Source organism: Pogonomyrmex barbatus, unplaced genomic scaffold (assembly GCF_055798465.1).
Source record: "Pogonomyrmex barbatus isolate J1 unplaced genomic scaffold, ASM5579846v1 scaffold15, whole genome shotgun sequence".
Classification (NCBI taxonomy): domain Eukaryota; kingdom Metazoa; phylum Arthropoda; class Insecta; order Hymenoptera; family Formicidae; genus Pogonomyrmex; species Pogonomyrmex barbatus.
Window position 1 is genome coordinate 153891 of NW_028297111.1, and position 12028 is coordinate 165918.

Below are 12028 nucleotides of genomic sequence, written 5' to 3' on the forward strand. Positions count from 1 at the left end.
GTGAAAAATATCGTACCACTTTCGTAACGCTTTTACAGTCTTTTACTCAGGATATATTTTAGAAATATCGCGAAAGAAAAAGGAGAAATGAGATTCATCTGAATCGGAGATAGAGAGAGGATATAATGAAGGAAGATAGCTTTCGAGAATTTGAGCTCGTAATATTCGTTAATGTGTTGTGAGCGATATAATATATATTACTATCTCACGCTGCTATCATTGTACTATTAGATTACTAATAATAAATTAATATATTGGTAACAGTAGCTTGACAAATACGTTATCACATGCTCGATTTAAAAAGCAGAGCTTATGTTCCTTATGAACAACTGCAATAAATAATTCGAGGTAGAAATCTTGAAGAATGAACAATCCGGCTAGATGTATCAGGAAAATTGCAAATTGCAATAGTCGAGAGCGAGATTTTCGAGCGAGGGAATCGATTGAGACACATTTTGAACGAGTATAATGTCAACACTTTAATGTAGCAATTTAACTGATACACAAGAGTGATTCGTTCTTATTTATAATAAACAACTAGTAATAATTATCACTTACAGTAAATATGTATGTATAAGGCGTAAAGCAAATAAAAATTTTATAACACCTTACGATCATCATATACACAACATTAATATCTTACCGGTGTTCTCCGTTGTATCGGAACGCAAAAAGGAAAGGAAAGAAAGAAAAAAAAAAAGAAAACATACGCTTTGATCTTTGTGTATCTTTTTCTTTTTCTTTTTTTGTACGATGTCAGCATGTATATCACATCCCCGCGTTACACTGCACTGGCGTGCTTCACGGAGAAAAGGAAAGAAAAAGAAGAGGAGGAAAGAAACGGTAAACTAAAACGGTAATCTGTCCTGAGAGCAAATCAATATTAAAGTATGATCATCTGTGGATTAACAGTTACTACGATATAAAATTCCGCCGCTGCGCAACTTTCGCACCGGTCACGTCAGCAGAGATCCTCGAAGGTTTCCATTATGGAATTTCGTCATTCAAATGTTTGACATCATGTTTTCCGATAGTGACGTCGGCTAGGATGTATGAAACATCTACGTGAACATCGAGGAAGCCCCGTACAGCGGCACATTTTGTCCAGGGGCGTCCTTTATACAGAGACATCTCGGAAACGTTTTTAAGACGTCCTCTTATCCGATAGAACGTCCTCTGAATGTCTTTAGAACATCTCTGCAACATTGGAAATCTGTGCTGTATGGGACGAGATTTTTCCATACAGCACAAACGTTGCAACTATATTGCATCGTAGTAATATTGCTGCAATGTTACAATATTGTAGCGATACAGTTTGCGCTGTATAGATTTCGGACGTGGCTGCCGTGCGAAAGTTTGATTGCGCAAATTATATTCGCCTTCAGGGACAAAACGCAATACGGGATAGAGAACACATACCTCGTACACTTAGCACCGATTAAATACCACATATCAAAGTAATAATAATGATGAATTTCATATCTCATTGCCGCAGAAGTAGAGAGGGAATGGGAATTAGAGAAAGTGTCGAGTACGCTTAGACGCCGATAGACGATTCGGCTCGAAATCTTAAAGTGGAAAAAATCCTCGGAAGGATTACAGCAATTATTTTCGTGGTTAAAAACGAAACGTAGCGATACCGCGAGACACCGAGAATACTGTGAGAAAAAACATACGCGTCGAATTTGAAGGTGAATTTACGAGGAAGAGATTAATCTTTATCGCAAAATGTCTACGTTCCTGTGTGTGTTACATTTACGAGAAAAAACATCAGGTATTATTGACTCGATTTTATGTAATATTCTAATTACGGAAATTTCTCTTCACAATTAACTTTCAAGTTCACATTGGAGTAGCGAAGCTTGTCAAGACTCGATCGATCGGATAATTGTAATTGAGTAAATAAATAATTTACTTTAAATAATTGAGATAATTATGTAGAATAATAGTGAATACAACAGCTAATTAAGACAAGAAATTTAACGAAGTAAAGCATAATCTTTGGAATGTTTTATCAACTTCCTCGATCAACTTTTCACAAGAAAAAATAGCAAGACACTTTAGTCACTTGAAATCTACGTTCGATTAAATTTAACGTACAATTTTGCAGGAAAAAGTGAAGTCACCTAAAATTAGCTCAAACATTTCGTGCATTTTTGACGACTTGGAAACTTTTTTGAAACTTGAGAGAAACAGCTTCACCCCCCTACGGTACAAACTTTGCAGCTATATTGCAGCAACGTATCGCGTGTCCACGTTATCGAAGTAGACACTAGAACATGATGGTAAGAAAGTGCAGAGAAAGTTTTGTAAGGCATAAGTCTTTTTCAAGATCGGCGATATTCGCGTTTAGAGTAGCGCTATAGAATTCTTGATGCATAAGCGATCAACTCGCAATATCGTTGATATCCTAGGGGAGAAACTCTAATTAGTCAAGAACACTACGATCCCTTAGGCAAGAATGAAATCATTGAGATATAGATAGAGAATAGGGAATGTAGAGTATAAGAGAACGTGGTAGAGAGTTGATTTTGAGAGGTTAGTTTTTTTTTTTTTTTTTTTCATTCGATTAACGGTTTTATCATTCTCATTTCTGTACGTCGTTATACGTCGGTAATAACATGAGAAACTATTTTAACGATTCGCTTTGTAACTCTTAACTTTGTATATGTATATCTTAGCTTAGAAAGAAATATCACGACAAACACACGAGCAGCAAATGTCGATATCCATCCCGCTCCAACGAACGTAACCGATCTCTTTCTCTTTCTTCGCACTTTTATATATATATATATATATATATATATATATTATTGTTATGCCCGCGCGAGCTTCTGCGGCCGAGCGTCGAGCGTCGAGTCGCTGTTTGATTTGGAGTAGAAGCGAAACGCTCTCCGGGGCAACGGTTGTTGTTTACGAACAAGTACGGCGCGGTGACTCGTGGCGGTGACAGATATACAGACGTGTGTCCGCGAAAGCATTGTTGTGATTGGTTTGAAGCCTACGTATCGTTTTAACAAAAACGGCGTTGTTTATCGCCGAGCGCGCTTCCTCACGGTTTCCTCGCGCGTTAAGTGAGAGCGTCAATGACCGCCGCGGACGTAACAATATATTTAAAATCTTTTCTCCTTCTTTGCGCGTCTTTTTCTTCATACGTGCGACTTTCCGGAAAACAATAAATTATCGTACTAACTTTCTGACGAGGAATACCAGGAAGGAAAAGAAGAGATAGCTGTGACGAGAAGAGATCGGAGGATTCACTTTTCTCGGAGAAGAATGACGAGCTTGGTAAATTGGTTTCTGCTCTTCGGCGCACGTTTCTTTCTCTATATCAGCATCATATCGGATAAGAAAGAATCAGAATGCAACGGTGCGATCAGATGAAAACGAGAAAAGTTCTCTCAGAAACAGAGGCTTCTCTCGGGAGGAGCGTAATTTCCAATAGTGATCTCGAAACACGCGTTCAATCGCGAAAATGCTATGTCGTGAGTGTCACAACCGACACGATTTTCCTTTTCCTCTTCCTCTTCCTACAAGGTATATACACGTCGACACACGAACGAATAACGATACGATAAGTTTCCAATGACACACACACACACATACACACACACACACATCTATATATAACATCTTCGCACGATTAAACTCTCTTCAATTTGCAATAGAGAAGCAAAGATAGTCTTCGTGAATTCATTATTCGTTCCCAGAACGTCTCTCGAATAAAATGTACGGATATGGTATGAAGCGAATATACTGAAACCTGTACCGAGATTCGTTCGTTTACATTACGATCACTGTAATTCTGAAGAATACAAGTGTGTTGTTCTCTCAATCAATCAATTCACAACGAAATAGTTAGACGTAGTTACGCGAGAAGAAACCATCGGGAGAGAAAACGCTGAAGCGATCTCAGTTTAACGCATTAGACAAAGGCTAGTGATAAAAATTCCGAATTGCAGCATCGAATATCGAAAGTTTTAATTATTACAGTTTTTCAACAACACGTTGCAATTGACCGTGTAAGAACAAAATAAACTTTATCCCGCTTCCGCATTGACAGTCAGTTCCTTCTTGCATAATTAACTTGCAATTGTCACCAGGAACGGATTATCGAGATTAAACATCACGCAAAAGGCAGAAACGCCAAACGCTCAAAAAAATATATCATTTAGACATCAGTCGGAAAGTGCGAGCTAAAATTAAGAGACGTTCTCGTCTTTCAGGCACTATTTAAACTTAAAAGTTGAAATGTCTAAAGACGCACATTTCCGACATGTTTATATCTTATTTATACTTTTCAACTAATCACATTGATCAAAAACAAATTTGAGATAATTAATTGACAACTCGATTCATTAATAAACGAGTATCATTTGGATACTTTTTTTCGAGAATCTTTAAGTGCCTTTAGATATCTTTTGGACTTTTGGCGTCGCTTGAATAGATGGGAATATATGGAATTTGTAAAAATAAAGGCTCAGTGAGCAAGTGTAGTCTTTTGACAGAACTTTTGATACTTGCGACACAATTCGGCGCCCACGCAGCAGAGAACGAGCATATCTACAGGTTTTATTTCGCTTCGTTTTTATCTTATTCAGCCATTCATGCCAGAAAAATAATTTAAATTAAGCGGTAAATTTTATCGAATTATTTGCAAGTCTATTTTCCGGCAACAAAAAGGCAATCTAATTGCCTTTTTCGTATTTTGCATTTTCCGTAGCCACGTGATTCGCCCGTAAATACTTATTCTACATTCTCTTAGCAATGCAACATCGACCAAAATGATTTACATAATATCTTAATTACAATGAATTTTAATAGAATTCTTGATTGAATGAATTTAATACAATTCGTAAGATTATAGCGAAATATAGCGAAATATGATATAAAAAAACTAAATGTATGTAATGCTAATTTACAATACATTTAAACTAGAATGACAACGTGTGTCTTACATACTTTTGATTTTTTTCAGCAGTAATGAATTGCAAAATCCATATGGATATGTAAATACATCCTCGTCGATGTTACATCGTGTAAGAGTTTATTATAAGAACGCGAATTATGTAAGATTAATTATGGTTAAGAGGAATAATCACATTTTTATCAAGAAATTAAATTAAAAACAAATATGTGCGACTTGTGTTTTTTCAATATCAGCAATTTTATATCTAAAAAAGAGAAATGAGGTGATATTAAATGAAATTCAGACGCGTGAAAACCAAGATCAGATTTTAAGATAGCAGGAAATGATGAGACATCATTAATCACTAAACAATTTTTGTACAATTATGTATACAATTATGTGTATTATCATTACCTAATTAATCGCGATTCACGCGTCTAAAATCCAATATCGCTCGTGTTCTAATCGTGAGATCAATGCAATTCTGATATTATATATATATATATATCTTACGGTCGTCTCTATGAAAAGGAGTTGTAAAGTGCATTACAACCGAATTCGAAAAATCATGCCATTTCTATGACCTTCTCTTTCGAGCTCTATAACATTTAGTCGCAATATTTTCTCGTGTTTATTGCTTTCTTCATTCGTTAAGGTACAATTTAAGTGCGTTTCATTCAGTGTTTGACTGCCGTCAAGTTTAACGGAACGCATTGGCAGTCCTATGCTATAATGCTGTAACATGGATTTAATTTTTAACGAACGCAAATTCCTTATGTTCCTTACTGTTTGTAAATCCGAGTCTTCCTTCATTTCCGTGATATCTTGTCGCAGAATAAAATCTATCCGCGTTTAATGTAATCGGAAAAGTTCAAGTGTAACTTTAGAATCTTAACGTGTACATACAATATATTTATATGTATTAACATTAATGAGGTTATTTATTTTGTTTATACAATGACTATACCGAAAGATTAGAGAGATATCATTAATCATAAATAGTCTTTATCCTTAAATATTAATGAGCACGAGGTGAATAGATGTACAATCTTAAAAAGTACAATAAAGATATAATATATAGAGACTTTTGCGTTATCTATATATGTATATATATATATATATAATATTTATCTGTAAATTATATCTATTTGTATAACGCGCGCGTATTTTTGCAAAATGCAATATTGCTAACGACCGGACGTAATCAAGCAAAATTTCTCATTATGTCGCCGCGTTTTTAATATTGCCGGATCGAACGCCGTTGGGAGCGTAAGGCAACGAAAATGTTTCTTTTGAGGATATTCGATCGAAAAACACAAAAAGTGATCGCACCATTTGAAAAGATAGATGAAGAGGAAGGGAAAGAAGGGGATAAAACGCGATGAGAGAAAGCCTCACAGAAAGAAAGGCGAACTGAAAAAAGATTCATCCTTTCGACAAATAGCTACACGAAGCCAGCCGGAAGTCGCTTTTATCATACATCAGAAAAGATATATATATATATATATATATAAGCGTAGATCGTTTATGCTCGTGTTAACGTTAGCTCGATAATTGATTGATTTCATCGACCGTGCAGTAGTAAACGAGGCTCACCATAAAATGTCCAAATGTCCAAATGTCCCTCTGCTGCTGCGTGTATATTCGCGTGGGCGGAGATCGCGATCGCATGGGTTGTACTCGCGATCTCTCTCGCCGTTTCCCTATACTTTAATTTATCAATAATACATAATCGTATGTATATAATATATTTGTGTGTGTGTGTGTGTGTGTGTGTGTGTGTGTGTGTGTGTGTGTGTGTGTGTGTGTAATTCGATCGCGATCGATCGATCGATCGATTGATACTAGTCGGACGACAGGACGATAAGGCTCGCGCCACGAGCCGTCTCTTTCTCTTCTTTTTTTCTTTTTCCCTTCTCTCACGTTCGCGCTGCTCTATTATCCGGGCACACGCGAAATACGCACAGATCAGACATACACGCACACACTCGCACGTTCTCTCTCTTTCACAAATACGCGGCACACTCGCATTCACAAAAATAAATCTCTAAATACAACGCGCACGCGCGTGTAAGGTTTCCTCTTCTTTATCCGTCGGTCGCTCGGCGAAGCACGAAGCCTTCGCTAAAGCTGAAGACCAGTCGCTCTGATCGGCAAGGATGTGCTTTACTTGGCGAGATTGGAAAGAGGCGGACCTGTATGCTATCCGAGTATACGTTCGCGTCCTACTATACTTCCGTAACGACAAAGGTCACTAGAAACGGTAAAATAACAGCGAGATGAATAACGGCAATATATATATATATATATAAAGGACAAGCTTTCCGTGATTCGATAGAATAATAGCTCTGCGTCTGGAATAATCTCTCCGTCAAGATAGCATCGCTACGAATCGAGTATTCTTCTCGCCTTTCAGCACTTTTGACAAGAGAGCGACGCGCGCGCGCGTGTGTGTGTGTGTGTGTGTAGCGTACTCTTTCTTTCCTTCTATCAGGTCAAAGCTCTAGATCGGTCTCTAAGCGCAATTTAACTAGCAAAGCGCCGGGTGTACGATTTCGCGATTTCGCAGTGACCTTTGCCTAAAATCTCACGGATCTCTAAATCACTAAGTTTTTTCGTTGCTAGCGCGTGGTGGAACGACCGCCAACGCGGCTGTTAGTCTCCTGTGAGTCTTTTCCGTTAAATGGGTCAGTCCGTTTTAATGTGGTGGGCCGAGAGGCGAGACACTCGGGGTCCGTAAGGGTGAGGGATGCGATACCGCAGAGAGAAGTGAGTCCCCCCTCCCCGAAGGGGATGGCATCTCTCCCCGTTCCCGAACTGGGTATCGGATACCAAACGAGACGGGCGGCGATACGGTGCGCAAGAACAATGATGGCCACTCCGCACGGTCGAGGAGCGAGAGCCTCCGCGTGTTGAGATCGGCAGTCCGAGGATCGTGCGTCGATGCCGCACTAATAACGATTTCGCTAAAGTATATACAAGGATCCCGCTGTGACGCGTGACGCGGTTCGCGGTTCCGCACACTCTCGTTAACTCAAAGGAAGAGAGAGAAAGAGCGACAGAGAGAATAACGGAATTCGAACGTCGTCGCTCGTCAAGGCTCTTGTTTGCCGTGCACGCTGCCGAAAAATCACGGATATTACGAACACAGAGAATATTTTAGAATTTCGCTAATCTCGTCTCCTCGCGACATCTCAAACAGTCGGCTCAACCGAATCTATACAGTCTACCTCTTCCCCTCCCTCCGCCCTCTCAAGATGCATCGGCGGCATCAACGCAATGTCCTCTCTTTCATGGATGGCGTCATCGCTTGGCGCTTTCTAATATGACCCGAAAGGCGTAACAAGCTTTTCGCTAAACCGATCCGTCAATGAAACGGAGCGACTGGACTAGTCTTGTCGACTAGCTTGCGGTATGCGCAAGCGCCATGGGCCCAGTGACCCTGGACCTCTCGGGTACCAGTCCAATTTATACGAGCTCTTACACATCTCTGTTTGCGCGTAAGCCTGCGCGAGCGATCGTAGAATACTTAAAGAGAGAAACCGCCAAGACGATATCCTCGAGCAACTATATTTGCAACAACTAATCTCTTTTTTTCCTCTCATCGATATAATAATAAAATAAAGATTAATATTAAGACAAATTATATAATAACTTGTATCTTTCTCTTTCTAATATCACATATCCCTATCGTTCCTCGAATCAAATGTAATCTATTGCCAAAATGCGTACATAATTTTCACCTAACGATCATATTCTGCGCATTAACATCCCTAGTTTCCAAATAAAAATCGCTGATAGGACAAAATCATTTTCATAACTTATTTTGGGAATTGTTAACGAATAAGTTACTTAACCTACAGTTCTCTAAGGACTAACTAAGGAATATTATTACATTAAAAATTCAAAACGATCAAACGTGCGAAGATAATGTTTCGGTAGCTTCCCCGAATCACCGTCCAATTCGGCGGACAACTTTCTACGATCGCGTCGCTTCTACTTAGGATACTAATTGGACCGGGAACCGATTTGGGTATGCTGATGGCATATCGATATTTGTCTGTATTGGCCCAGGGCCTCACTGAGCTTGTGCACTAGGATCGCACTGCAACAGTCGCACAATAGACGGGTCGCTCTTCGCACCCTCTATAAATTCGTCAAGCGATAGCTTGCCGTCCTTGTTCTTATCCATTTGTCGGAATATCTTATCAGTTCGTTTCTCCGGCGTTGACTCGTCTTCAGGCATTTTCATCACGGAGCCCACCATCTTGTAGATCGCCTGAAATCAATATTAAAATGAAATAGAATATATAGCTTTTTATATGTATCATCAAACTATACATCAAACATCAATTTCCGTGTGTGAGGAGAAAACAGCAAAACTTCAAATGAGAAAATTCACGATACTACATGTTAATTAATTGACATACAAAAAATAACATGTAATCGATGTTGCACTTGGATAACTTAAAGTCATCTAGATAAAGCTAAGATAAATTATATTTAAATTATCTTTATCTTAGATAAGATAGAGATTAAATTTTAAGACGATTTAAATTTAAATTTATCTAGATGAAAGATAAAATTATATATCATTTATGTAAATAATTTCAAGATAATGTCACTGTTAAGGCATACAAAAAACAATATCTTTATAAAACTTTTATTACTTCTTGGTTAGATAACATAAATGAGAATGTACATAATTAATGCATGTTCTTGATATAAATTTATATTATTCTAGTCACATATGCCAGTACGACCGCTTTTTGAATAATGTTCGTTAAAAAATATTCAATACGACTTAAATCTAAAACTTGATGGGATTCATATTTATATAAAAACTTCGTAATTACTTAACTGGCACCAATTAGTCTCTGATTTTTGCAACTGACGTTAACTTGGATAATTTGCAAACGATGACACTTCTTATCTAAGATAAAGATAATATGTATTTTAGAGAAAGATAAGATAAAGCTGTTGTTTTTAGAATTATCTAAATAATTTTATATATAAATAACGACAAACACTACATGTATGTACAATAATGAATTAGGAATTAAGTAATTTTTAGTAATATAATTATATTGAAAATAATTTATTAAACAGCAAATATGTAATATTGTATGCACAAGTTATCTCACGCTATTTTCTTTCTTGTATATTACAAGTATGCAAATGCAAAGTCAATTTTTTCTTATCAGAAATCAAACGAAAATCTTTTTAAATATCTCAGAGCAGTGTAATTTTATAAAAAAATCTTTGAGCTCATAGATATTTTTCAAATTATATCTTTTATTAAAAGCTATTAAAATACTAGCAAAATGTTATAACTGAGAAAACTAGAGGGCCAATAAAACGTGGAAGCAGGATTTATCATCGACTAATATATTCATTAAGCTCAGTAATTTTAAGTAAATTTATTATATCAATTTATACCTCGACTTCTCGCCCTATTGAACTCGCAAGTCGGTTTTATATCTCGGTACGTACCGTCACGATTTCCAGCATTTCTTGTCGCGAGATGTAACCATTGCCATCCAGGTCGTACATGCTGAAGGCCCACTTTAACTTCTGCTCCAATTTGCCGCGGGACGTAACGCTGAGAGCGCAGAGAAATTCCCGAAAATCGATCGTACCGTCGCCGTTCGCATCGAATGTCCTAAATACGTGCTCCGCGAACTACGAAAAGTCACATGATAAATTTTGAAGAATGAATAATAACTTTGCACGGGGTTCCACACATACACACACACACACACACACACACACGCGCGCGCGCGCGCGCGCGCGCGCGCGTACACACACACACACAGGCGCACGACATGCGGTATGTTAATGAACTTATCGATTACACTCGCACGTCTCTCATCCGGGACTTTTTCCCATTTACCTTTGACGCATCGCCGTAGGGAAAGAAATTCCCGTAAATCTTCTTGAATTCCTCCACGCTGAGGTGCCCGCTGGGACAATCCTTTAAGAATCCTTTGTACCACTCCTGGATCTCCGCATCTTCAAAAGGAAAGACGATAAAATATTACTCGTACCCGACTGCGCTAGCGTTATTCATACGCTCCAGATGTAAATTCGCAAGGTAAATATTTATTGATAACGTCGAATTTCATATGTTGACGAATACATATTTAATCTTCCGACATGCTCTAGGCAGAAATATCGTTAAATAAAAATGTCCGTATACGCACAAGCTGTATTTATTCTATTTCTGGAGAAGTTTCTTGTTTAATTTATCTCTACGAAAACTCGATCACTCTACACTTTCATTATGTACATATATTATTACGTAATATTAATACTAAATAGCACGTCGGAAGATTCCGGCTCTTAGTTATCTGTACAAAGCGGCACACCTGAAAATTCCGTATTCTGTTTGAGGTCTTCCAGCACCTCCGGCTTTAGCTTGCTGTTTTGCTTCCCCATGGCTGCTTAAAGTCCCTTCTGGAATCCCCGGATTTCCCAACGAATCCCGGAATCCAATTAGCAGATAATTAAAGCTCTAACTAGTCTACTATTCTAATAGTGCCGTTAAGCACAACACGCTTCGCGGCTGGTATTCTCCACCAGACACGCCTGAAAGAAGAAGACACGTTCGGTAATTTTCAGGGGAGCTTTTCCGATTAAGCTGGCTTAACACGGCGAGGAGCAAAAGTCAATGGGTGTTCGATACAGGTCATACAGGTTTTTCCCCGTTCGATCACTTTGTGGGAATTATTACCTCGCCATAGCTGCATTCGAGATCAATAGTCTCGCTCTGTTATTAACGTGCAAAAACAAACGAGCGAAAATGCGACTGAACAAGATATATTTTTTTCCCTTTGAAGAATCGCAAATTCTCTAAGCGATTGAATATCAAAGGCTATTCTTATATCAAAGGGTACTAAAATTGACAACAATCAAGAAAATAAAAAAATCGTGTGCGCGTATTGTTAAAATAGTTTGGGCTTTATTATCGCTCAACCTTTGCAATTGACGATAAATATTACAACTCTATTTAAAAAAAAAAGAAAGAACAACTCTATTTAAAAAAAAGAGAGAAAAAAGTTAACGTCGTCCTTTAATTTTTTTTTTTAATCGGAGAATCCTCGATCGAATTACGAGTAT

At 37.9% G+C, this 12028-nt stretch overlaps 1 protein-coding gene across 1 annotated transcript in view; it reads right to left on the reverse strand.

The window, feature by feature from the left end:
* Nucleotides 1-453: 453 nt before the first annotated feature.
* Nucleotides 454-12028, reverse strand: part of Nca (neurocalcin homolog) — a 166709-nt gene continuing 155134 nt past the window's right edge. The window contains exons 2-5 of the mRNA XM_089073439.1: nucleotides 11278-11497; nucleotides 10803-10921; nucleotides 10403-10591; nucleotides 454-9188 (exon numbers count right to left, since the gene is read on the reverse strand). Of these exons, the coding sequence (XP_088929565.1) occupies nucleotides 8988-9188; nucleotides 10403-10591; nucleotides 10803-10921; nucleotides 11278-11347 (579 nt within the window). The 5' untranslated portion in view covers nucleotides 11348-11497 and the 3' untranslated portion in view covers nucleotides 454-8987. The remainder of the gene's footprint in view (nucleotides 9189-10402; nucleotides 10592-10802; nucleotides 10922-11277; nucleotides 11498-12028) is intronic.